This window comes from Mycteria americana, chromosome 6 (genome assembly GCF_035582795.1).
Source record: "Mycteria americana isolate JAX WOST 10 ecotype Jacksonville Zoo and Gardens chromosome 6, USCA_MyAme_1.0, whole genome shotgun sequence".
Taxonomy (NCBI): Eukaryota; Metazoa; Chordata; class Aves; order Ciconiiformes; family Ciconiidae; genus Mycteria; species Mycteria americana.
In genome coordinates, this window is record NC_134370.1 from 70,890,929 (window position 1) to 70,916,142 (window position 25,214).

Below are 25,214 nucleotides of genomic sequence, written 5' to 3' on the forward strand. Positions count from 1 at the left end.
CCCGCCTCCCCGCGTTGCCATGGCGCCGGGCGCTTCCGCCGCGCAGTTCCGCCGCGGGGTTCCGGCGGGGCCGCGGCCGCGTTCGGGCGTTCCGGGCGCCGCGCCGCTCCCCGCCGCCCCGCCATGGCCTTCGCCGGCCGCCGCGACGTGCCCGAGCCGCCCGACTTCGGGATCCTGAAGCGGCTGGCGCGGGACCAGCTCATCTACCTGCTGGAGCAGGTCCGGGCCGGGGCGGCGGGGGCCGGGGTCGGCCCGGGAGGGCGGTGGGCGGGGGGGGGGGGGAGCCCGGAGGGATCCCGCACCGGGGGCGGGGATTGGGGAGGGACCGGGATCGGGGTCGGCCCGGGAAGGACCCGGTACCCGCAGGGGAGGGGGGATCGGCCCCGGGTCCAGCCCCCGGGGCGGTCGGGGTCGGACCGAGGGGCAGCCGGGGGGGCGCGGCCCCACGCCCCGCCTGCCCTCAGCTCCCCGGGAAGAAGGACATGTTCATCGAGGCCGACCTGATGAGCCCCCTGGACCGCATCGCCAACGTCTCCATCCTGAAGGTACCGCGGGGGCTGGGGCGGGCGGCTGCCCGCTGCCCGTGCTGCCCGCTGCCCCTCTGCCCGCCCTGCCCGCTGCCCGCTCACGCCCCGGCCTCCCCCCGCAGCAGCACGAGGTGGACAAGCTGTACAAGGTGGAGAGCCGGCCGGCCCTCAGCGCCAGCGACCAGTGAGTCCCCGCCGCCGCAGCACCGGGGCTGCCCCGCCTGGCCCGCAGCCGGCCCCGCAGCGGCCCCCGCACCCGGCCCGGGCGGGGGGACGGGGGGACGGGGGCAGGCGCCTCTTCCAGCCGCCAGCTCGGGACTCGGCTCCGCCGGACGGGACGGGGCCCAGGGCCGAGCCCCTGAGGGAAAGGGGCCGGGCACGAGGGGCCTCTCACTCCCCTCCGTCGCTCTGTGATGGCAGGTTCTGCTTCCTCGTCCGACCACGGATCAAGACGATGAGGTACATCGCTGGTGAGTGCGAGCGGCCGAGGGGCAGCTGTCCGTCCCCCGCTGTCGACGGGTGACGCCTCGGCCCCGCGCTGAGGCTCGGGCTGCGGCTGCCTCCTGGGCACGCACAGGCGTGGGGAGCGTCCCACGCCGCGTGGGCTGAGGGTCGGTGCTCTGGGCCGCCGGCGTCGAGTGGGCTTGAGAAGGGCTTTTGGCGAGTCCGCAGCCTCGGCAGCGGGCCCTGTGCCCGGGGCTTTTCTCTCTGCCTGAGGTATTTTGGGTCCTGTGAGATGCGGGACCCTGGACCTCGTCAGATAAGAGGAGTTGTGCCCGCTCAGGCCTTCGCAGCCTTTGCAGGGTCCGCGTGCTTTTCGTCCGCAGATATCGTCAATGCTGACAAGATGTCGGGGAGGAGCAGGAAGTACAAGATTATCTTCAGCCCCCAGAAGGTCAGTCTGACTGCACTCTGCTGCCAGTTACCCTGCCGCTCTGTGTCTGCCCGGCCTTTGTGCCTTCCACCCCTTCTACAGGCACCGAAAGCTCTTTGTTTCTAACCCAGAAATGTTTAATTAAAACCGAACATTGCGATGCCTGGGAATGAGCTGGTCCCCTCCATCGCCAGATCTTTTCTGCACGCTCGGAGCCTGGCTGGGCCCTGAGGGTTTCTCCTTCTCTTCCAGTTTTATGCTTGTGAGATGGTGCTGGAGGAAGAGGGAGTCCTTGGTGGTGAGCGGGGCTGTAGTGCCTGCCCCTTCCCCTCCCCGAGGGCTGGCTCGTGGTAGCTCTGATGCCGCAGAATCCCAGTTGAATCCCAGTACTGGGGTCCCTGTGCTGGCAGGGACGGGAGCGTGGGCAGGAACCACAGGTTTCCTCGAGCCTCACTGCCTGCCTGCGGGCAGGCGTGTGCCCGCCGCAGCATCGGCACCTCTCCTCTGTCTTCTGGGAGGAGAGAGGGTCCTGCCGCGAATCCCTGTGGAAAGGCCCCATCTCTCTGCTCCCCGCGCCCCTGTTTGCGGGGCTGTCGTGGTTCTTGGGGCTGTTTCTGCCGAGGGCTGGGTAACTGTCACCTTTCCCTCTCCCAAACTCAGATGTCACCTGCGATGAATGGTCCTTCTACCTGCTTCCCCTGGACGAGGACATCATCAGCATGGAGCTGCCTGAGTTCTTCCGCGACTACTTCTTGGTCAGTGGGACCATGCTGCCGGGACGCTGCCCTGCGAGGTGGCAACCTTTCCCTCGCTCGTCTGTCGGGCTCGGGACAGAAAAGCTTTGTTCAGAGAGCTGATGCGTGACGTCCTGCTCGGTCCCCTCAGCCCTCGCCGCCGGCCCTTGTCTGCTGTCCCGGGGTGGCTTTTGCTGGGGGCGGCTGCTCTGACGGGCTGTGAGGGCTGTGATGCCTCCCCTCCTCCACACGCAGCCCCCCCATGCTGGCCCCTCCTCTGCTCCCCCCTGAGCAGCTTCGGGGCATCCCGGCACATTCCTGGGCATGTTCCCCGGGAAGCGCCAAGCCCAGGGCCCGCTCCGTCCCCAGTCCACCTCCAGCCGAGTCCCCCGACGTGGCAGTCGTTTCCCAGCCAGCCTGCCCAGAGTCGCTCCCCGATGTCTTGTAATCCCTGCAGGAGGGAGATCACCGCTGGATCAACTCTGTTGCTCGAGCCCTGCAGTTACTGAACTCCCTGTACGGACCTTTCGGCAAGGCCTATGGGATCGGCAGGTGTGCCAAGGTATGGCCCACGCTGCTGGGCTCCGCCGGCGCGCGGGGAAGCCCCTCTGGTCCCCGAAAGGGGTACGGCTTGCAGGGAATCAAACCCTATCAGCCGTGTGGCATTGCGTTGCCGTAGAGGTGCCACCACGCTGCTGCCTTGTCCCAGGGGGCTCTGGGGGCTCGGCAGGGTTGGGGGGGACCCTGCCATCCTGCGTCTCCCAGCCAGCACTGCACGTGCCGAGGCTGGGCAGGGGGAGTTGGGGTGTTGCTCCCTGGGGTGTTGCGGAGCACCCCGTGCCCTGGAGGGGGAAGCGCTTGTGCCCGGCCTCGGTCAGCGAGTCCCAGGCCCGCTGCAGCCGGTTGTCCCCGTGGGCCGCCTTGGCCCGTGTCCTGGCCGGCACGCCACGGCGGCATGTGAGGGGCTGGTGCTGGGCCAGGCTGCGGCCCTTGGTGGGAGCCTGCGGCTGCTCCCCGGGCTCTGGCACGCTCTGCCCCTCGCAGATGAGCTACGAGCTGTGGCGGGACCTGGAGGAGGAGAGCGAGGGCGACGGCCAGGGCAGGAAGCCCGAGATTGGCAACGTCTTCCTCATGGACAGAGGTAGGCTGGAGCGAGGAGGGCAGCAGGCGAGGCCCGGCCGAGGAGGAGCAGTTTGGGCCGGCAGATTGCCCGGAGAAGGATCTCCCGGCAAACGGGGCAGGGAGAGCCCGTGCCGGCTGCAGGGAGCAGGAGGCGGCACGGGGCGGCTGGCTGCGGCGGTCGAGGCTGGGCAGGGAGGGCGGGCAGGGAAGGCACGAGGAGCGGGAGGGCAGCCCGGGCAGCGGCTCTCGTTGCAGACACGGACTACGTGACGGCGCTGTGCTCCCAGGTGGTGTACGAGGGGCTGGTGGACGACACCTTCCGCATCAAGTGCGGTAGGTCACCGGGGGAGGTGACGGGGCGGCGCGGGGCTCCGCACCCACGTAGGGAGAGCCTCCGGGGTTTGTGCCTGGCATCGTCAGACCCAGGGCCCGCGTGCTGCAGCCGAGGCCGTTCCCCGCGGGGACGGTCCCCGCTGTGGGGTGCTGCTGGAGGCTGTCCCCGAGGACAGCCCTTGGTGTGACCCTCGAGCGGCTGGGCGGGCATCGCCTCCTCTGCTGCCTTTTGCAGCAGGTCCGACGTGTGCCGGGATGTCACTAGTGCTGGGGCAAAGCAGCTCTTTGTCCTTCTCTGCAGGGAGCGTGGATTTTGGGCCAGACGTCACCTCTTCTGACAAGAGTATTAAGGTGCTGCTCAATGCCCAGGACAAAGTGAGTCCTCCTCACGTGCCTTGGGGGAAGTGGGTCCCCCCGGGTGACACCGGGAGGAGGCCGAGCGGGGCATTTCCTCCCCTAAGCCTGAGCCCAGGGGTGGCCGGGTGCTGCTGGGCCTCAGGGCGCGGGTTGGGATCAGTCGGGGTACGGAGACGGGAGAAACTCGGTCTGCAGACGCAGCTCGGCTCCTACAGTCGGCAGAGTCCCCGCGTGCAGGGGTGTCGTGCCGGCCAGTTGAAACGTTGGGGCGCAGACCTCCCCGGCGGGGATACCACCTTGTCTCCCTGCTGTTGAGGCCGCTGGCCAGCGTCAGCTCCGGGTGCTGCGGTGCTGGGGGCTGCGGCTGGCTGTTCCCCGTGCTGGCACAGGGGAGCGTGGGGCCTGGCGCCGACTGCTGCGGTGCTCTCTGCAGGTCTTCAGCCAGATTCGGAACGAGCATTTCTCCAGCGTGTTCGGCTTCCTGAGCCAGAAGTCGCGTAACCTGCAGGCACAGTACGACGTGAGTATCACCCCAGCGTGAGGGACGCCCGCGGTGCTGTCCCTCCACAGCCGGGTCACCTCCCCGGATGCTCTTTCTTCCGCAGCGGCGCCGCGGCATGGACATCAAGCAGATGAAGAACTTCGTCTCCCAGGAACTGAAGGGACTAAAGCAAGAGCATCGCCTGCTGAGCCTGCGTAGGAGCCAGGGCTGGGACAGCGGGGAGGGAGAGGCCCTCGGCCGCTGCAGCGGGTGCCTGGGCTCCCGGGGGAAGCGGGGGGGTTGAAGGGCCCTGCTAGTCCCCAGGAGGGGCAGATGATCTGAGCAGTGGGCAGGGCAGCAGAGGCTGTTAGTTCGTGCGAGGGCCCATAGCGGGGCGGGGGGGACAAGCTGTATGCGGAGCCTGCTGCTCCTCCGAAGTGGCCATTCCTCTTGGCTATGCAGATATTGGTGCCTGCGAGTCCATCATGAAAAAGAAGACCAAGCAGGACTTCCAGGAGATGATCAAGGCTGAACACTGTGAGTGCTGCTCCCATCTGTGGCTACCCCCGTCCCACTCCTCGCTCCCGCACCCTCCGCTCCGACCCACCCCGGCCGCCCCAGGCCTGGGCGGCCTCACACCTGGGCGTCCCCTGCGCGACCACGGTCCTTCCAGACCGTTTGTATTGGGGTGGGCCTCGAGATCCTAAATAGGGTCAAGCCGCATCCTCAGAGGGCTGGTGCGTGGTGGGGTAGGAGGCCCAGCATCGCAAGCCTGTTCCCTGGGGCTCAGGGAGGGAGGCTGAGCCCAGGCTCCAGCTCGGGTAGCTGGTGAGAGCCCTGGGGGTGGGCGCAGTGACGCTGCCTCTTCCCCCACCGTAGCTCTGCTGGAGGGCTTCGACATCCGCGAGAGCACCAGCTTCATAGAGGAGCACATCGACCGGCAGGTGAGACCACGCCGAGCCGGAGGGACGGGCTGCTCCGGCCGCCCCGTCCCGCTGCGGGGACGCGGGGGCTGCGGGTGGCTCACGGCCCGCTCCCACCAGGTGTCCCCCATCGAGAGCCTGCGCCTGATGTGCCTCCTGTCCATCACGGAGAGCGGTGAGGGGTCTGGCTGCGCGGGGCCGGGGGGCGGCACCGGGGCCCTCCAGCCTTGGCGCAGAGCTCACCCTGGTGCTCCCCGCAGGTCTCATCCCCAAAGACTACCGCTCCCTGAAAACCCAGTACCTGCAGGTGAGTGTGTCCGGGGGCTCGCAGCAGAGCAAGCGTCGCGTCGGCCTGGGCTTCCCCTCCCTGCCACGAGGCGCCGGGCAGCAGCGCGCCCCAGGGATGCTCGGGCTGTCTCTGCAGGACAGCCCCTGCCTCCGCGGGCTCTGCACGAGCTCTGAGCTCTACCCGCGGGCTTGCTCTAAGCAGCCGCCCCATGGACGTGGCACCCTGCCGCCTGCCCGTGCCCGCAGCTGGGGCTCTGCGCTGATCCGGCTGCCCCCTTCCGCAGAGCTACGGGCCTGAGCACTTGCTGACCTTCCACAACCTCAAACGCATCGGGCTGCTGACCGAGCAGTCGGCTGGAGAGACCCTGACTGCTGTGGAGAGCAAAGTCAGCAAGCTGGTGACGGACCGCGCTGCAGGTGAGAGCCAGCCCTCTGCCCCGCGAGTCCCCCGGGCGCTGGGCTGCGGGGAGCCCTGGGGCAGAGACCTGCCCCGTCGGGAGCTGCTGCCTCGGAGCTGGCTGGAAGCAGGTGGCAAACGCGGGCGCTGCGGGCACAGAGCGCGTCCCCAGAGACGGTGCTACGAGCGGGGCAGTGGGCTCTGCCCGCGGGGGCAGCGGGGCTGGCAGGCTCCGCTGCCAGTTCTCTTGTAGAGCCGGGAGCTCTGCCCATCCCTCCGCCCAGTCTGCGGCTGTGATTAATCCAGAGGCTCTGAGCTGTTCCTCCGCGTCTTGTTTTCCAGGAAAGATCACAGATGCGTTTAATTCTTTGGCCAGGAAGAGCAATTTTCGAGCCATAAGCAAGAAGCTGGGGTTGGTACGTCCTCGTGGGGCTCCGGCCTGCCGCTCTGCCCACGCACCCGCTGTTGCCAGAAGAGCTCTGGTCAGCCTGTGCCCGGCTCCACAGGCTCGGCACCCCCGGGGACACGCACGGCACGGGGACGGAGCTCCTGCTGCCGCTCCAGGCAGTGGAGGGGCTTCTCTCCTGGCCAGGGGGTCACTGCGGGCTTCCCGGTCTGCCCTCGCTCTGGGCCCCGCTGGCGCGGTGGAGGGCCGGTGCTCCGGCTGTGCGGGGGCCGGGGCTCACTTTGCCCCCTGCAAACGCTGCGGCCCTGCTCCAGGGGCAGCGCCGGCTGCGTGCAGCTGCCTGGTGTTGGGGCGGCAGCTCTGTGGCCTCGGTCCAGGGGCGGCGGAGAGGTCCTGGGGTGGTGGAGAGGTGACATTTCCGTCCCTGGCACGACTGCCCGGGTCCCGGCCCCGGGGCGGCGGGGCAGGAGGTGGGGCAGAGGCTCGCTCCGGGTGTCTGTCCCTCCTCTGAGGGGGTCGGCGCAGCCCCGAGCAGGCTGGTCCCGTACCCCGAGTATCGCACGTCTCCGCAGATCCCCCGGGTGGACGGAGAGTACGACCTGAAAATGCCTCGGGACATGGCTTACGTTTTCAGCGGAGCCTACGTCCCCCTGAGCTGCAAGATCATCGAGCAGGTGAGCCCGCCTGCCGCTGGCGACGACCGTGCTCGTCCCCCCGAGCCCTGGCCTCCTTCGGGGGGTCCGGCGGGGGTCCCTCCGCCCGGGGCCGGGGCCGGCAGTGTTCGTCTGCTGGTCGGTGCCTCTCTCCGCTGAGCTGGGCCCGAGCCTGACCCCCGCCCGTCCCTCAGGTGCTGGAGCGCCGGGGCTGGCTGGGCCTGGAGGAGGTCGTGCGGCTGCTCAACGGCAACGAGTTTTCCGTCTCAGGTAGCGCCAGCGCCGGGCGGGGGGCGGGCGGGCCCGGGGCCGCAGGGTCCGACAGTGCTCTGCCCCTTCTAGACAGCGGCGCGGAGGACAGTCCCGCCTGGGAGTCCCAGCGCGTCGTCCTCGCCGTCTTCCTGGGCGGCTGCACCTTCTCCGAGATCGCTGCCCTTCGGTTCCTGGGGAAGGAGAGAGGTAGGAGCCGCAGCGGGGTGCGATGCCGAGGGGCAGGGAGCGGGCGGGAGCTCGGGGCAGTCCCGTGGTCACGGCGTGAAGCCGAGCGGCGGCCGTGCTCGGCGCCAGCGGTGCCTAAAGCCCGCGTGGAAGGGGCTGGCGAAATCCGCGGGCCCTCCCGGTCGGCGCTGCCGGGGAACGGCCCCCGCCCTGGGCCGGGAACCCGGCTGGGAGCGCCGGCTCTGCCCCAGGGCCGGGCCGGGGCTGGCGGGGCACTGGCGGGGCCTCTCCCCCAGGGTGCAAGTTCATCTTCCTGACCACGGCCATCACCAACAGCGCCCGGATGATGGAGGCCATGATCGAGGCCAAGGCGTGAGCCCCGGCCAGGGCGGAGGGTCTCTGCCGCCCTCCGCGCCCCCGTGCCAATAAACGTCTCTGCGGCACCCCTCTGGCTCCGCTCGGCCTGGGGCGGGGGCGGGCGGGGGTCCCGCAGAGGCAGCGCCTGTGGGTGGGGGCCAGGGTGCTGTGTCCCGTCCCCGGGGGTGCTGTGCTGTGTCCCCGGGGGTGCTGTGTCCTGTCCCCCGGGGGTGCTGTGCTGTGCCCACGGGTGCTGTGTCCCCGGGGATGCTGTGTCCCGTCCCCGGGGGTGCTGTGCTGTGCCCACGGGTGCTGTGTCCCCGGGGGTGCTGTGCCGTGTCCCCGGGGGTGCTGTGCCGTGTCCCCGGGGGTGCTGTGTCCCGTCCCCGGGGGTGCTGTGCTGTGCCCACGGGTGCTGTGTCCCCGGGGGTGCTGTGCTGTGTCCCGGGGGTGCTGTGTCCCGTCCCCGGGGGTGCTGTGTCCCGTCCCCGGGGGTGCTGTGCCGTGTCCCCGGGGGTGCTGTGTCCCGTCCCCGGGGGTGCTGTGCTGTGCCCACGGGTGCTGTGTCCCCGGGGGTGCTGTGTCCCGTCCCCGGGGGTGCTGTGTCCCGTCCCCGGGGGTGCTGTGCTGTGTCCCGGGGGTGCTGTGCTGTGTCCCCGGGGGTGCTGTGTCCTGTCCCCCGGGGGTGCTGTGCTGTGCCCACGGGTGCTGTGTCCCCGGGAATGCTGTGTCCCGTCCCCGGGGGTGCTGTGCTGTGTCCCGGGGGTGCTGTGCTGTGTCCCTGGGGATGCTGTGTCCCGTCCCCGGGGGTGCTGTGCTGTGCCCACGGGTGCTGTGTCCCCGGGGGTGCTGTGTCCCGTCCCCGGGGGTGCTGTGTCCCGTCCCCGGGGGTGCTGTGCTGTGCCCACGGGTGCTGTGTCCCCGGGGGTGCTGTGCTGTGTCCCCGGGGGTGCTGTGTCCCGTCCCCGGGGGTGCTGTGCTGTGCCCACGGGTGCTGTGTCCCGTCCCCGGGGGTGCTGTGTCCCGTCCCCGGGGGTGCTGTGCTGTGCCCACGGGTGCTGTGTCCCCGGGGGTGCTGTGTCCCGTCCCCGGGGGTGCTGTGCTGTGCCCACGGGTGCTGTGTCCCCGGGGGTGCTGTGTCCCGTCCCCGGGGGTGCTGTGCTGTGTCCCCGGGGGTGCTGTGTCCTGTCCCCCGGGGGTGCTGTGCTGTGCCCACGGGTGCTGTGTCCCCGGGAATGCTGTGTCCCGTCCCCGGGGGTGCTGTGCTGTGTCCCGGGGGTGCTGTGCTGTGTCCCTGGGGATGCTGTGTCCCGTCCCCGGGGGTGCTGTGCTGTGCCCACGGGTGCTGTGTCCCCGGGGGTGCTGTGTCCCGTCCCCGGGGGTGCTGTGTCCCGTCCCCGGGGGTGCTGTGCTGTGCCCACGGGTGCTGTGTCCCCGGGGGTGCTGTGCTGTGTCCCGGGGGTGCTGTGTCCCGTCCCCGGGGGTGCTGTGCTGTGCCCACGGGTGCTGTGCCGTGTCCCCGGGGGTGCTGTGTCCCGTCCCCGGGGGTGCTGTGCTGTGCCCACGGGTGCTGTGTCCCGTCCCCGGGGGTGCTGTGTCCCGTCCCCGGGGGTGCTGTGCTGTGCCCACGGGTGCTGTGTCCCCGGGGGTGCTGTGTCCCGTCCCCGGGGGTGCTGTGCTGTGCCCACGGGTGCTGTGTCCCCGGGGGTGCTGTGTCCCGTCCCCGGGGGTGCTGTGCTGTGCCCACGGGTGCCGTGTCCCCGGGGGTGGGGTGGGGTGCGTGGCTCCCCGCGCCCCGGCCTGGCGCATGCGCAGTGGCGCTGAGGCACCGCCCAGGGTGGGGAGGGGCCGGCTCCCGCGCGAGGTCACGTGGTTGCTGTCAAAAATACCGAGCGCGCGCCCAGCGCCTCGCGGCGGAGCGCCGTTAGGCGTGACGACACGGCGGTGCCGGTCTCGCTTGCGATTGGTTAGAAGACCCGAAGGCTTTTCGCTGCCATTGGCTGGCGGCCGGCTTGGGGCGGGGCCGGCCGCGACAGCGGCGGGTAGGAAGCGCAGGCTGGCGGAGAGGGCGCGGCCCGAGCGACGGTTGTGGGCGGGGCTCGTGGTGACGCGGTCGCTCGCGGCAGCCAATGAGCGCGTCCGGGAGGCGAGTTTGAATCGGCGGAGCGAGCGGTGGGCGCAGAGCGGAGCGGCCGCCATGAGGAAGAGGTGCGGGGCGGCGGGGGGACCCGGGCAGGGGCAGGGGCAGGGGGACGGGGACGGGGACGGGGACGGGGTGTGGGTGTGGGAGTGGGAGTGGGACGGGACGGGACGGGACGGGACGGGGGTCCCCGCCCGGCGGCTGCTGCTGCTGCTGCTGATGGCGGCCGTCGGGCCCGGTGCCCCCAGTGAGGTGCTGGCGGCCGAGGCCGTGTCGTGCCTGAACCGAGCTATGGCGGCGTTGCGGGACATCTGGGAGGAGATCGGCATCCCCGAGGAGCAGCGCCTGGAGCGCACCGACGTCGTCAAGAAGCACATCAAGGTGAGGGGCGGGGGTCCCTGGGCCTGCTGTGGAGCCCCCCGGCCCGGGGCCGGGACAGCTCGGCGTGAGCTCGCCCAGAAGCGCTCTCAGGGCCCCCGGGCCAGGCCGCGAGTACGGGGCCAGCCAGGTCTAGCGGGAGCACCCGGGGATATCGCTGCCCTTGCCCCGCACCGCCCGGTCCTGCCCTGCCTGCCCCTTCCTCTGGCCCTGTCTTCGCTGGGCTCCAGTGGTCGTTCTCCAGCTGCGGTCCCACTGGCCTGCCCCGGCTCCCTGCGTGTTCCCTTCTCGCTCTCCATCCCCGCGGCCTGCCTCTCTAACCACGCCTCTGCTGCAGAGTCTCCTGGACATGATGGTCGCAGAGGAGGAGAACCTGAAGGAGCGTCTCTTGAAGAGCATTGCCGTGTGTCGGAAGGAGCTTGACACCCTCTGCAAGGAGCTCCAGCTGGACCCCTTTGAGGTAGGGTATTGCTTTCCGCTCCTAGGATCCTGCTGGCAACAATCTTCTGCTGCCTGGCCTCTGCCTGGGTGTCTCGGTGAGGCTGGAGTTCAAGGCAAGCGCCTGTTCAAAACAGCTTTTCCTGACGCTTGGTAGAGCCAAAGGCTTAGGGGCTTCTCGCAGGGCGGGCGCTGGGAGATGGTAGTGAGGAGGCCGGGTGCCTTGCAGCATCTCATTTGGTGTGTTGCTGCTGCGTTTGCACCTTCCCGGGGAACACCTTGCTCAGAACTAGGGCTTGTGTCCCACGTCTTCGTTTAAGAAGCCTTAAATATGCGAGTCAGTTCTGCGAGAGTTGCGGAGAAAAGAGCTGATTTCTGGACTCTTCTAGGCAGAGGAAGAAAGTACCATTCTGCAGATGGAAAAGAATTTGCGCACCCGTGTGGAAGTGCTGTTAAAGCAGAAAAGGGACAGGAAGCAGGAGCTGAAAATCCTGCAAGAACAAGATCGAGACTTGTGCGACATCCTCTGCACGGCCCCGTTCTGCATCGACAGCAACGCCGTGCCCAGCCTGGAGGACCTGGATCGTTACAGGCGCCACTTGGCCTCCCTGACCACCGAGAAGGTAAGCGGAGAGGGGGCGAGGATCTCGCCAAGGGTGGCATGCAAGGTGCTCGCTGGTTTCTAATGCCGATCGTCGCCTCCAGGAGCAAAGGCGAGAAGAGTTTGTCAGCAGCAAGAGGCAAATCATCCTCCTCATGGAGGAGCTGGACCACACTCCGGACACGAGCTTTGAGCGGGACGTGGTGTGCGAGGACGAGGAAGCCTTCTGTTTGTCCATGGACAACATTGCTGCCCTCCAGAATCTGCTGCAGCAGGTATGCTGGCACACGGAGGCAGCGTTGCTTGCTGCGGAGGCTGTCGACGGGTCCTGGCAGCAGTTGGCATCGCGATGTAAAGAGCGACTGCTCGGTTTTCAGTAAGCTTGTGTGTTAGAACGTCCTTTCGGGAGCTTTTGCAAGGAGATCTCGGAAGATGAGCGAGGGGCTTTGCTAGGTGCAGTAGAGCAAATGGCTCACGCGTGCCCTTCGGGGCCAGGCCGTGCTGGCACCGACCCTGTGCTCTCCCTCCCGTAGCTGGAAGCCCGGCGATCCCTGAACGAAGCCGTGTGCACAGAGCTGCGCTCCAGAATCACTGCGCTTTGGGAAAGGCTGCAGGTTCCTGTGGAGGAGAGAGAGTCTTCTGCGGTGCATGCGATTGGATCCAGAGCCAAAACCAGGAAAGCTGTAAGGACCGTCCTGTGCCCTTGGGGGAGGGCTGGGGAGCAGCAGCTCTGGGTTTCACACTCCTCTTTGCTCAGCCAGCAGTCAGGTGCGAGGTGAGCAGGCCAAATCCTGCCCTCCTGGGTGGAGGAGCTAGGAGTTGGTGCTGGTGACTGCCTCATCTCAGAAAGTGGCTTATGCAGAAGATAAATCCTGTTCTGTTCCTCGTTGTCTCATGCTGCCTTCTCTGAGTCTGTGCTCTGATCTTGTTGGCAGCTGCAGTTGGAAGTGGACCGTCTGGAGGAGCTGAAGCTGCAGAACATGAAATCTGTGATTCAGGCAATCCGGGCAGAGCTGGCTGACTACTGGGACAAATGCTTCTACAGTCAGGAGCAGAGGGAAGGCTTCAGCCCCTATTACGACGGTGGGTGCTGGCTCTTCCTGCTCACTGCCTGCCTTGTGGGAGCTGTCGGCTGCCTGCTGGCACGCCAGCTGCCGAGAAGGGCTGCCCTCAGCTCGCAGGGGCGTGGGCAAGCCGCTTGCCTCCTGAACGTGCTGTTGTATCCTCTCCAGAGGACTATACAGAGACCCTGCTCGAGCTCCACGATGCTGAGGTGGGGAAGATGAAGAGCTACTATGAAACACACAAAGATCTGTTTGAGGCTGTCCAGAAATGGGAGGAGAACTGGAAGCTGTTCCTGGAGCTGGAGGTATTGTCCGGGCAGGAACGTGCTCTGCCTGGCTCAGTGCTAGGTCACCGGGCAGCGCACGCTTCCGCTCCCATGTGCAAAGTGCTGTTGGGAAAGACCAGGGAGGCATTAGGAGGCCACAGCGGGTCGGTGAGGGCACGGGGTGCCGTATCGAGAGCACTGGTAAGGTTTGTGACAGGGGACTGCGCAGCAGGGATGGCTTCCTCCAGGGTCTATATCCTGTGGGTGTATGTTGGGCTGTGAGACGGGGGTGGGCTTGGTTCTCTCCTGATCTCCTTTCTGTACTAGAGGAAAGCAACTGACCCCAGTCGCTTCACCAACCGTGGGGGGAATCTGCTGAAGGAAGAGAAGCAGCGAGCAAAGCTGCAGAAGACGCTTTCCAAGGTAGGTTCAGCTCTGGAGAAGAAGCTGTAGTCCCGGATAGGCCTGCATAGCACTGACCGAGGGGAAGTGCAGCACTTGGAGCCAGCAAGGGCTATCTCGGGGTGTGGAGATGGCCGCGTTCAGGAGGGCAGCCTCTCCACGCTGCCCTTGTGTCCTCATCAGCTGCAGGAGGAGCTGGAGAGCAGGGTCCAGGCCTGGGAGCAGGAGCACGAGGGGGCCTTCCTGGTGAAGGGGCAGCAGTTCATGGAGTATGTGACGGAGCAGTGGCAGCTGTACCGCCTGGAGAAGGAGAAGGAGAAACAGGAGCGGGTGAGTGCGAAGCTGAGCGTGCTGCCTCCTGGCCCGGAGGAGCCTCTGCTGCATCGGACGGGTCGGGGGAGCTGCCCCAGCCGCCCCGCCAGCCACTGCCCGGGGTTCTCTGTCTTCTCGCTCTCCGCCTGGAAGCGGCTCTGCGTGCAGTCACCTTTCTTTGATGGCGGGACTGGTGTCCATTGCTATCGGTGTCTGTGCGTGTTGAGCCCCTTTCCTGGCCCCAGAACTGCAGCTTGGCTCTGGAAACCTGTAAATCTCTGCTGAAATACCTGCTGCTTGGCTGCGCCACAGACTGGCTGTCCCCTGGCAGCCCTTCTCCTGGCACCGCGTGGCAAGCAGGCGCTCTGCAGCCAGCTCTGCGCTGCTCCTCTGCTCAGGTTTGTAAGCGCAGATCTCTCGCACAGCACCTGAAGAAAAGCCGCCAGACTGAGACAGAGATGATGTACGGAAGCACCCCACGGACACCCATCAAGCGGCGAGTGCTCGGCCCCCACACACCTGGCAAAGTAAGGAAGGTAAACTGTCTGTGCGAAGCAGCGTAGCTGTGCTGGGACCCTGCCGGGGGCTGAGCGCTGTCGCTAGGCTAGAGCCCTGCCTCGTCCGGGGCTGGCTTCGGTCCCACACAGAGATGCGGGGAGGGGTTGGGTGCTGCGGCAGCATCGCGGAAGGGCCCCAGGCCGTTGGGCACCTCCGCTCTCCCTGGGGACAAGCGAGCCTGTTGTGCTGCGGTGCTCTGGAGGCAGAGGCTCTGTGCAGCCGCCGGCTTCCTCCCCGTGTGACGTGCGCTCTGCTGTCCCCTCAGCTCAACGGCACTTCCATCTCCAGCGCCACACCCAACAGCACCGTTCGTTCAGCTTTTGGGGGAACCATCTACCACTCGCCGACATCTCGGCTGCCACCTTCCGGAGGGAAGGTAAGGAGCTTTCCAGGGCGTCCCTGCGCAGCAGGGGGGGCTGGGGAGCAGATGGCTGAGCTCCCGCTGCCGCGTCCCTGCCTGCCCTGCCAAGCTCCTGGGGTGCGAAAGCCCCTGTTTGTCCATAGCCGGCTGCGCTGGGCTGCTGCGATCCTGGCAGGATATTTCTGGGACCTGAGGGAGGAGGAGGGTAGCAGCAGCATTTGGGAAGTCTTGCTCCAGCCCAAATTTCTAGTGTACCTCCGTTCCTCTGTGCTGAGCCTGCAGCTCGGGGGACCTTCAAAATGTGGCTGTGGTGCTGTATGTTTCTGGGATCAGAATTGAGCCCTAGACCACGGAGGGCTCCTGGAGCTTGAAACCGCTCTGGTACCTCAGAGTGACAGGCCGTGAAGCTAGCACAGCTCTCCTAGCTCTACTTGATTCTTGTGTCCTAACTGTCGCTTCTTCCCGTAGTTTGGCCAGGCTCGGACCCCCAGCCGCGTGGCTGCGAAGCCCCCCCGTCCCGGACACAGGGAGCGGAACAAGGAGAACATGTCCCAGCTGAACGGAACCACCCTGAGCGGTGGGTGCACCCCCACAGCCCCTGCCCAGCGTAACCACAGCGTTAATTCTGTTGCCAGCACCTATTCTGAGTTTGCGGTAATTCACCTCTTCTAAACCCACCTCCCCTCGCTGGGCAGCACAGGGGCTGCGCTCCCTCCCCTCCCCGAGCACCCCACGGGGCTGCAGCTCAGCGCAGCCCTCCTGGCGTCCCTGCGCAGAGTGGCTGTTCCTGCTAGCGCCCGTGGCAGCAGAGCTGTTGGCTCTACATAAAAACCTAAAACTGAGGCTCAGTGCCTGAGGCCAAGCACTGCTCGCGCCACACAGAGGCCCTGAGCAGCCCCGTGGGGAACAGACACAAACACAAGAGAAACGCTGCTGTGGGGGGCACCTCCCAGCCCCGTGCAGGGGCAAAGCCCTGCGTGGCCCCGGCCCCCGGAACAGCCCCGCTGCAGTCGTGCAGCCGCTCTCCCGAGGTGGTGGGTCTGTTTCCAGCTGCTTGAGCAAAGTCTCGCCCCCGAGGCCCGAGTCACTTGATGCAGTGTGTCCTGGGCGTGGTGACGCTCCCCAGCCTCTGCAGGGGCTGCAGCGTTCTCACGGCCCTAACCCCGTCGGCAGGAGAGGGGAGGGAGGGTCTCCTGACCCCCCGGGCAGAGGAAGCCTTTTCCTGCTGCCTGCACGGGCTCATCCGTCGCATGCTGACGTGGGACTCTGCTTGCCGTCCCCCCTGAGCCGGGACCCCGGCATCTGTCCCACCGTTCCCCCGGTCTCTGCGGTGTGCTGGGTGAGCAAAGGCGGGGGAGCCGCCCCAGCTGCGGAAGAAGGTGCTCCCTGCTGCTGGACGGGGCTCTGCTGTCTCTGGCTGGCCAGAGGTCCCTCGGTGGCCCCTGCCCTTCCATTAGGATGGGCTGAGCCCAAGCTTGAACAGCTGGCGCTAGACGGCCACGAGCATCCCTTCCTCGGGGCAGCTCAGCCTGCGTGTGGAGTGCCCCGTGTGCCCCGGGGCTGTGCCGAGGATTCCCCTGCAGCCGGGCTCCCATCCCAGGCTTGTGCGCGGCCGCGGGGCAGGGAGGGTGCCGGTTTTCGATGGAGGCGGGCTCCTGCTCGCTGCTCCCTTCCTCCAGCAGCTGGGCAGGGCTGTCCCTGTCCCGCTTCCCTCCCCTTCCCTGAGGGGCAGCCTCTTTGCCTTCTGCTGGCCCAGGACGGACAGCCTGCCCGCTGCTGGAGGGAGGGTGCGGTTCCCTGCCTGGAGCTGTTTGGGCAACAGGCCCTCCTGCTTCTGGGAGGCCCACGGGCTCTGAGTTCTTTCTCGGCTACCCGCTGCTAACGCTGTCCTGCCCTCTTCTGAAGCAAGAGGGAGTGGGGAGCCCAAAGGAACAAGCAGGAGCAGCTTGCCCTGCCCTCCTTCCTGGCCCGGAGCCATTCCTGCTTTCCCACAAAGCCGCGAAGAACACCCCTGTCCCCGCTGCCATCTGCGCGGCTGCCCCCTCTGTCCCCTCATCCCCCTCTCCTGCTTCTTGTTTCCACAGCGCGAACTTTCAAAGGCTTCCAGGTCTGACAATACCTCCCGCGTCCTGAACTCCACCACCACCACTGCCTTCTGCTGAGGCTGCCTGCCAGGCTCCAGCCGCTCGTAGCCGTAGTGAGTCGCTGCTCTGGCAGAGCGTTACGCAGCTCCCCCCGTGCCCTAGGGTTAACTTTTACCGGGTGAACTTTTACCGGGGTGCCAGGCGTTGCTGCGGCCAGCCTGGCGCTCTGCGGGGCGGGGGGCCCTGCCTGCCAGGGTAGGGTGTGAAAGGGGCACTTTTAAAAACTTGCTTTTACTTGGGGAATTCTTGCAAACGTTTGTGATTAAAGATTTGAGTAGGTGGTTGCGTTAGGGTAGTGCAGCAGTGGGTGCTGGCTCCTGCCGCAGCCCGGCTGGCGGGGGCCAGCGTTGGTGCTCGGTCACAGGGGCTCTGCCTTGCTGAGCGTGCTCCGGGACAGACAGGACCTATCTGCGAGAGCTGGCTTCAGCGCTGTTCCTCACAGGCTTTTTTTCCCCTCTGTTGCTGTAGCTATTGTCCATCAGCATCTTCCTTTCTCAACATCACAGCGGGCTTCTTTTAGTGGGGGCTTGCTTTAACCGAGGTTCCCTTAGCAGGCTGTGCTCGGCCCCAGGGCACGGGGCTCGCCCCTGCTGCAGGCTGGGCGCAGCGCTGAGGGTCTCGCCTCTCCCCGCCGGCCGCGAGGCCGGGGTCCCCGGGAGGGAGCAGCAGGGCCCTGCACAGCAGCCGAGCCTGACCCGGCGTCCTCCTGGGGCCCCGAGGGCCACACAGCTTGTGCCCTCCTGCTCCCCCTGCCCCAGCCCCGGGCTGCGGAGGGGCAGAGCCTGCGGCAGGGAGTGCCTGAGCACGCGTTAGGAGCCAGGAAGCGAGCTACAGCGGACAAGGCCGCCTTCCCTGCCATGGGGAAGGGGTGCAGCTTGTCCTACCCCCAGGCCCTGCTCCGCACCGTCCAGCGCTGCCCGCTGCCCTCCCTCGCCCTTTGCTCTGGCAGAGGACAGCGAGCCCAGCGCTTTGGTGGTGGGAGCCGGGGGGGGGGGGGGACACAGCCCTGGGCATGGCTCAGGGGGGCCTGTTTGCACCTTTGTTAACGAAGCTCTGTGTAATGTGTCTGTCCCTCATCATGACTAATTTGCACCTTGTTATCACTACAGTCCCCCACTTGCTGTTATTTATTCTCCAGGTTCTGTTCCCTTCCTTTGTAACTCTGTATATACTGTTCATGGGAATAATACGTATATGTGTATATAGCCGCTGCTCTTTGATGGCTGGGGGGTGACCGAAGGCTCCTCGGGTGGGGCCTTGCCGCTGGGGAGGGGAGGAGGCTCAGGCAGGGCTTTAAGCTGGGGCTGGCTCCGGAGGAGCCTGGGGAAGCTGGGAAGGTCCCTTGTCTGTGACACGAAGCACCCCCGCGGCCGTTATGGAAAAGCAGATGTAATAAATGCATAGAGTCCTTCCCGGCGTTGTCTTTAGCGCTCGCGCGGCTGCAGCCGGGGCAGGGGCGGGCACCAGCCCGGCTCCAGCGTGTGAGTTCAGCTCACCGTGGGTCTGGTCCTGGGGGGCTGCCTGCCCACCGCCGAGGGCAGAGCGGGGCCAGGGCTGCTCCTGGGAGCAGGCGGGCAGGAGCAGAGGTGCCTGGGTCTTCCTCAGCGCGGGCAGCTGCGGGGGCGGGGGGGCTGTGGGCCCCTCACGGCTCCAGCACGCAGATGTAGGTGGTCCAGGGCCCGCACACCACCTCCTCTGCCCGCAGCCCCTCGGCCACCAGGTACTCGACGCGGCGTGGCCGGTCAGAGCTGGTGGTGTCCCCGTGTCCCAGCTGCCCGTATTTACCTGCAGACACGACAGCCGTGCCACGGTGTGGCCCTGGGGCCTCCTGCCCTTGCAGGGCGAGGGCTCCCCAGGCGTTTGGGGGGCAGGGAGGAAATGCGAGAGCACCCCTGTACCAAGGGCTCCAGCCAGGAACCCCTGGAAGTGCTCTGCTCCGAAACCTCACAGTGACGAGGTAAATCATTACACGAGTAATGGCAGCCAGCATAAGGGAGTAGAAAACAAAAGCTGGACCGGGGGTGTTCAAAGGCATCACTTACCCCAGCCCCAGGTGTAGAGCTCCCCGCCTCCTGCAAGCGGGACGGCACCCATCAGCCAGCGCCCGCACGGCAGCGCAGGGGGTGGCCGGGCTCCGGCCCCTGCCCCGCCGGGTCCCCGGGAGCCCAGCCCCCGGCAGCCGCCCCACGCCCGGGCAGCACGAAGCGGGGGGGCCGGCGGGAACCGGGCACTCACGTGTGACGGCGGCCGTGTGCCGGGACCCGCAGCTGACCTTGCTGACCTCCAGGTCCTGGGGCAGATCCAGCAACGCCGGGAAGGCCTGGATGGAAATGAACGCGGCGTCCTCGGCGGCCGGCGGCTCCTGGCGGGGCGTCAGCCCAGCGTCCCCTGGGGAAGCGCCGACCCTCAGCCCCCGGGAGCGACCGGGCCCTGCCAGGCTCAAACCGCACCGGCCCCGCACTGAGCCACCGGCGCTGCCCGTGGCTCTGCAGGGACCCGGCCCCGCCCCACCCCGCCCCGCAGCACCCTCACCTGCACCCTTGTCCTCCTCCTGTGCCCGCTCTTCTGCCAGCGCTTTGGAGGGCAGGGCCAGCTGGCCCGACTCGTTCCAGCCCCACACGTAGAGGTCTCCGGCCTCTGCGGGGCAGGGGGGTGCATCAGGGTGGCCCCAGAGCAGAGCTCACCCCGAACCCCCCTCGGTGGCAGCGGCCGGGCGACCGGGGCACCAGCGCCGACCACGCACGGCACAGGGCCGTGCACAGGGACCCCCCAGGGCCAGGGACGAGGGGTAACCGCTCCGCAGGGGACCGGTCCTGCCGGGGCCTTACGCTGCCGCCGGCCGCCCCGACCCCCCCACCCCCGGCATGGCCTCTCACCGCTAACGCTGGCCGAATGCCACCCGCCAGCCGCCACCGCCTGCATCGGCACGCCAGCCAACGCCTCCACCAGCCGCGGCTGCACCTCTGACTCCAGGCTCCCGTGGCCGAGCTGCCCGTGCCTGCGGGGAGACGCGCACAGACAGACAGACAGACTGACAGACACCTCCCGCGCCCCAGTGCCCTCCAGCCCTCGCACCTCCCTGCCCCGCCGTGAGCCTGCAGCCCTGACCCAGCCCCTCCTGCCTGCTGCCGCCCGCCCGGCCCCCAGGACCCCCCCCCGGGGCCACGTCCCCAAGGTGGGGGTGCAGCGGGGCACAGGGCCCAGCCTGGGGGGCGGGGAGGAGGGCGCCCCTGCCCCCCGGTGCCAGGGGCTCCGGTGCCCGGCCGGCTGGGCGGGCCGGCGCAGCAGCAAGGCTGCGATTCAGCGGCAGCTGCACAACGCGTGAGAGAAGGGTCCGTGCCGGCGCGCGATCGCTGTGCGGCGAGTGACACGCCTCCGAATTAATTACTGTGTTCACAAGTTAGTCCGTTGCTCATCTAATTGATTGCTGAGCTTATTTGGGCCGTGCTGAGCCAGCGATCGACAGCGCAGCATCAGCAACCAGTTTGGCCCCAAGCCTGAAAGCGAAAGCAGGGGATCCCTCGCGGGGACACGTCTGGGCTCGTCCCGGGGGGTCGGCACCAGCCACCGTGAGCGTTGCACGTGGCGGGCACGCACGGGAGGGCAGGCCCGCGTGGGCTACGCGGGGCAGGACCCGGACCCACACACCGAGATGTGCGAAAGCCTCCCTGCGTGAGCGAGCTGTGCCTCCGCGGGCGCTGCCAGCGGCCCCGGGGCCAGCCACGGCCCGGGAGAAGGCGACGAGATGCACGCAAATCCCGGCAGCGTTCAGGCCGGCAGAGCCTTGAGCTGCTGAAGGAATATCCGCAGCGGAGGGGAAGAGCTGACTCCAGAAACAGGGCAAAGCCAAGTGCCGGTGGGAGGGGATGCCCAGCCCAGGGCCCCCTGCGCACAGGAGCGGGACCCTGACAGCCCAGTTACAGGCTGGGGGGAGCAAGTGGAAAATAAAGCACCAGTGGCTTTAATTCTCAAAGCTGTTGCAAAGGCAGAAAGAGCTGGAAGGGCTGCAACGGTAAAATAAACAGCTCGGCCGCACGTAGCGGCTGACTGTAGCGTTGAGTCCTGGGGATCGTCAAAGTATCGGAACAGGACGCCAAAAGCCGTGCTAATGCACCGCCACTGGAAAGACTTTTTGCTTTCCTCCGCGGGGCTATCTGAGGAAGACCAAGGCGAAGAGACGCACCCAGCGGGGCTGAGAGCGGGGCTGGTTCCCGGCTGGTCCCCAAGCACGGCGGCAGGCACCGAGCAGCGGCTCGGAGAGCCCACGGGCAGGGAAGGGTTTGCAGCAGCGGGGAAAGGGGCTCTGGGCGCTCCCTGCCCGAGCAGGCAAAGGCGACTACAGCCTGCGGTAAGAAAGGGGCTACGAAGGCGTGAGCGGGGCCAGCGCCTAGCCGTTATACAGAGGAGCTGTAACACTGCGGGACACGGCACAGAGATGTGTCACAGGATTCTCAGCCTTGTCAAATAACCAAAGCTTAACCATTGTATTTAGTTTTTCCAAAAACAACTTACTCCTAAAAGACACCTTCACAAGTGTAGAAACCTTTCCTCCAAAGGGCAAGAAGGACAAGATAACGTAGTGCCTGCAAATGCAACAACTGCTGATTTACACTAAGTACCCCAGCCACCAACGAACAGAAATGGGGAACAAAACGCTCCCGAGCCGATGGGAAACACGGAGGGAGGGCGACGGGCCAGGTCGCACAGCTCCGCTGACTACGACCAACAGCCTGCGCTGGTTTTTGTCTTCCGTAAGGAGCAAAGAAAGAGGAACACATAATCCCTTCCACCCTACGGATATTAACAACTACCAGCTACTGCGGTCAGCACTGATCGCGCGCCGGTATCCCGACCCAGTGCCCGTGCACGTCTGTCCGTGGCGCTGGGGATGCACGGCTGCAACCCGATGGATTTACTGAGCGTGGGGGTCGGAGCGTGACAAGACCCAGCGATGCCTCAGCTACGCCCAGAAACGAGCCCTACAAACGGGGCTTTAGTGGCCCACAGCTCCCAGCGCATCTTTGCAGCTCTGGGACCGAGAGGCGGCATCGCCACGTGCCGTGGCCCCGGGGGGTTTAGCCCGCTGTGCCGGAACCGATGGCGCTGGACGGGGCAGGAGCCTGGAGCAGCTGCGGGGGCTCCAACGCTGCATACAAGCGACACAGACAGCGGCACGGGTAGGAACCGGCACCTCGTGTTGGCAAACGCGTAACCACACCTCGGCCTTGGAGCAAAGGGAGAAGCAGGAATCCCTTGGCAAGTGCCAGGCAGTAGAAATCAGGGGAGCGACGGCCTGGAGCTGTGCCCCCAGTCGTCTTCTGGGAAAATGTTACTGGACATGGGGCAGCCAGGGCAGCACGTGCAAAAGCAACCCCCAAACTAACAGAAAACACCTTTAAGCGATTAAACTGACGATGCCTCTGGCTGTTTATTGCACCCCAGTACAACCGCTGGCGAGCGAAACGGGGAGTCAGGGGTTGGAGCTTTTCCCAAGGGGTTTACCGCTCTCCTACGGGGCTGTAGCAGAGGCATCTTGTACCGAAGCGTTAACAGACGGAGGGTACCGACCTCCACCTCAGAACCAAACGGATCTTTGACGGCGGGCTGGTGTTTTTGTGGTATGTTACGGAGGAGCAGGAACAGAGGGAGCTGAACCTCGCACTGATTTGAAGCAGCCGGGTGAGGGATGAGGCAGGGCAGAGACGCGGGAAGGAGAGGCTTGTGCTGAGCTGATGGACCAACAACCTCAGCCGGGGACCCGGCCAGCCCGACGGGGTGAAACGTCCCAGCACCGCCACCACACCCAGCGAGAAGCCGGGAAGCCAACAGCCTAGCGAGCGCGTTAGAGAATAAAAACCTTTTAACTGGGGACTGAGAGTGAACTGCCGATTGTACATCACTGGCGTGATGGGTTTATGGGGCAGTCCCCAAAACCCCAAACCCAAAGCCCGTGTACACTTGGTACCGCACCCTGCGGTTGTGTCAACAGCGCTGTGAGAACCGGCCTTTCCCCCCCTGCACATACAGTACCGGGTACCGCAGGAGCAGCGCTGCAGGACCAGACGGGAGGGTTACGTGCCCAGGTATCCTCAAAACTGCAGCAGACTCAGCCCGAAGGGACCGCAGGGACCTCAGTGGTCACGCAGAGAGTGTCTGCGTGTCCTCCGAGTGTCCTCGGAGGCCGCCCTGACGGGGCCACAAGCCAGAAGCCCTGCAGGAGCTGTGGCCCCAGCACCCACAGAGGAGACTGGGCTGCTCAAGGGCCCACGGGGCCAGCAAGGGGGGACCCAGTGGGAACGGGAGCGCAGCTGGGGGGGGGGCACGGCAGGGCCCCAGGGGAAGCCGTGAGCCAGGCTGCCTGTGCCGGGGGGACGTGCTGGCGCTCAGCGGGACCTGGCTCGGGCGAGCGACAGATCCCGTCAGTGCGGGGGTGAACACCTTCAGGGAGGGTGCACCAGCTACATCAGCAATGCCATACAGGGCTGAGATTGCTTAGTTATGGCGTGAGAAATGCCAGATTTGGGTACGAGTAGCACAACGGGGACCGACAGGGAACAGTATCGGGGACGACCCGCTGGCCCCGCCATCGCACCGCTGGCCTGAAGCCGTGGTGTGGGAGAGCCGAGCCAAGAGGGATGGACTCGCACCCTAACGCCAAGTGATGGGGGGGTAAGGAGGGATGGCCTTGCGCCCCAGTACCTCTGTCCCTGCTGCACCCCCGTACCTTCCCTGAGCCCCCGGCCCTAGCACCAAGCAGGGCAGCGAGGCGAGGGGCAGACTTGTGCCCTCGCACCAGGCAGCGCAGGAGAAAGGGCTGTAGCTCAGCAGCAGCTCTATGTAACCAAGATTACTTAAGAGTTACTAATTGTAGCTCAATAATTACGTGCAACACCGTCAAGAATAACAGTATCATGAAGTAACGAGCGGTCTGTTTGCTAGTCAACGTTTACTGGTGGTGTAATCGCTTTATTAGGTTATTTCACCGTGTTGACAAATCGATCAACACTACAGAGACTTGAACCGCTTTGCCTCAAGCCTGCAAGCTAGCGGGGGGGCTCAGACCCTGAGGCGACCCCCACCCCGACACCCTCTCATCCGCATCCCCCGCGGTCCCTCCGTGTCCCCCGCATCCCCCTGCACCCCCCGCCATTCCCCCCGCCTCCCCTCGGCACGCTCAGCACCCGGCCCCGCGCCGCCCCCGCCCTAACCCCGCACCCGCCGGCCGCAGCCCTCGCCCCCGCTGCCGCCCTCCTCCTGCAGCCCCCGTGCCCCGCGGCCCCCGGTACCCCCGCCCCGCCTCCCCGCAGCCCCCGGCACCCCCGCCCGGTCCCCGCACCCCGCACCCACCTGCCGCCGCCCCAGGCGTAGGTCTCGCCGGCGGCGCCCAGCGCCAGGGCGTGCTCGTGTCCCAGCGCCAGCCGGCGGGCCCGCACCGCCCCGGGCAGCGCGGCGAAGAAGGGCGGCCGCGGCGTGGCGAAGCCGCCGGGCAGCAGCGGCAGCGGCGGGGGGCGGCGGGGCCCCGGCGGCAGGGCCCGGCTCCAGGCGGGCGCGCCCCGCCCCGCGCCCCGCAGCGCCGCCGCCCGCGGCCAGGCCCGGGCCGCCGCCGCCCGCCGCAGCAGCAGGTGCGTCTCCGAGGGCAGCGCCTCGGCCCAGCCCGGCAGCCGCCGCCGCAGCCCCGCGCTCCGCGCCTCCAGCCCCGCGCCTGCCGCGGCAGCGGGGCCCTCAGCGCCCGGCCGCGGGGACGTGCCGGGGCTGGGGGGGGCGTCCCGGGGGACCGGCACCGCCGGGGGGGGGGGCATCCCACGGGGCGGGGACATCCCGGGGGGACCGGCGGTGGGGGTTCATGGGGACATCCCAGGGGACCGGCATCGCCGGCGGGGGGGTGGGGAATCCCGGGGGGGACCGGCACCACCGGGGGGGGGGGGGGGGCGGCCGGCGCTGGTGGGGTCACGGGAACATCCCGAGGGGACGGCGACATCCCGGGGGGGACCGGCGCTGGGCGGGTCACGGGGACACCCCTGGGGGACCGGCACGGCAGGGACACACACACAGAGACCAGCGCCGGGGGGGGGGCTGGTTCATCCCGGGGCCCGGCGTCAGGGATGGGGCGGGACAGGACAGACCGCGGGAAACCGGCACCGCGGGGGGGGGACGCGGGCCCGCCGTCCCGGGGCAGCGCGGGGGAGCGGAGGGGGGAACCGGAGCCCGGGCGGGCGCAGGGCGGCACCGGCACCTCGGGAGGGACGGGGACGCGGGGCCCGGGCCCCGGCGGGCACCACCGGGCGGGTCGGCTCCGCGGGGCGCTCACCGGTCTCCACGATCACGTAGCTCCAGGCGGGCCACACGCGGCGGATCCCCCCGGGGCCCGACTCCAGGCGCCACGGCCCCGGGCCCGGCCCCGGTTCCCCCGCCGCCTCCTCGATGCTGAAGCCGAAGACGACCCAGGCGCGGCGCGGAGCCGCCATGGCGGGGCGGGGCGGGGCTGGGGGCGGAGACTGCACCGGGCGGGGCGGAGACTGCACCGGACGGGGCGGGGCTGGGGGCGGAAACCGCGCCGGGCGGGCGGGGCTGGGGGCGGAGACTGCGCGGGGCGGGGCGGGGCGGCGGGCGCAGGGACGGAGGCCGGGCCGTGGTCCAAGAGCAGCTTTAGTGCGGTGGCA

At 67.5% G+C, this 25,214-nt stretch overlaps 2 protein-coding genes across 7 annotated transcripts; one reads left to right on the forward strand and one right to left on the reverse strand.

Annotated features, from left to right (window-relative positions):
• LOC142411888 (vacuolar protein sorting-associated protein 33B-like) lies at positions 1-17,967 on the forward strand. 6 transcript variants are annotated; one of them, XM_075506520.1, is made up of 36 exons: positions 1-219; positions 465-545; positions 650-711; positions 948-997; positions 1,355-1,422; positions 1,654-1,699; positions 2,062-2,156; positions 2,593-2,697; positions 3,180-3,276; positions 3,513-3,590; positions 3,892-3,965; positions 4,381-4,467; positions 4,553-4,643; positions 4,891-4,965; positions 5,308-5,372; positions 5,472-5,526; positions 5,612-5,658; positions 5,924-6,056; positions 6,379-6,452; positions 7,015-7,116; positions 7,290-7,365; positions 7,438-7,554; positions 10,017-10,098; positions 10,279-10,411; positions 10,746-10,868; positions 11,236-11,469; positions 11,552-11,722; positions 11,981-12,130; positions 12,383-12,530; positions 12,680-12,816; positions 13,105-13,200; positions 13,363-13,509; positions 13,917-14,027; positions 14,315-14,425; positions 14,879-15,064; positions 16,495-17,967. In XM_075506520.1, exons 1-36 carry the CDS (start codon positions 124-126, stop codon positions 16,570-16,572), a joined length of 3,681 nt encoding a protein of 1,226 aa, XP_075362635.1. In that variant the 5' UTR covers positions 1-123; the 3' UTR covers positions 16,573-17,967. The 6 variants fall into 6 exon arrangements, with proteins under 6 accessions (XP_075362635.1, XP_075362639.1, XP_075362638.1 ...); XM_075506524.1 differs by having other exon boundaries at positions 14,879-14,987; XM_075506523.1 differs by having other exon boundaries at positions 13,917-14,018.
• Positions 17,968-18,061: 94 nt separating this feature from the next.
• RCCD1 (RCC1 domain containing 1) lies at positions 18,062-25,078 on the reverse strand. Its single transcript, XM_075506530.1, has 7 exons — positions 24,863-25,078; positions 23,902-24,256; positions 19,431-19,552; positions 19,087-19,191; positions 18,790-18,942; positions 18,597-18,626; positions 18,062-18,339 (listed from the first exon to the last, which is right to left on the reverse strand). The coding sequence occupies exons 1-7, from the start codon at positions 25,017-25,019 to the stop codon at positions 18,197-18,199; spliced, it is 1,065 nt and encodes a 354-aa protein (XP_075362645.1). The 5' UTR covers positions 25,020-25,078; the 3' UTR covers positions 18,062-18,196.
• Between the last annotated feature and the right edge of the window lie 136 nt (positions 25,079-25,214).

Bases quoted from the DNA above. Each gene is read 5' to 3' on its own strand.
- LOC142411888 (XM_075506520.1), top strand. From the start codon at position 124: ATGGCCTTCGCCGGCCGCCGCGACGTGCCCGAGCCGCCCGACTTCGGG. The intron at 712-947 runs GTGAGTCCCCGC...CTGTGATGGCAG, and splicing joins GCCCTCAGCGCCAGCGACCA to GTTCTGCTTCCTCGTCCGAC. The intron at 4,966-5,307 runs GTGAGTGCTGCT...CCCCCACCGTAG, and splicing joins GATGATCAAGGCTGAACACT to CTCTGCTGGAGGGCTTCGAC.
- RCCD1 (XM_075506530.1), bottom strand. From the start codon at position 25,019: ATGGCGGCTCCGCGCCGCGCCTGGGTCGTCTTCGGCTTCAGCATCGAG. The intron at 18,943-19,086 runs GTGAGGGTGCTG...GCGCTTCCCCAG, and splicing joins GGAGGAGGACAAGGGTGCAG to GGGACGCTGGGCTGACGCCC. The intron at 18,340-18,596 runs GTAAGTGATGCC...TCGTGTCTGCAG, and splicing joins GCTCTACACCTGGGGCTGGG to GTAAATACGGGCAGCTGGGA.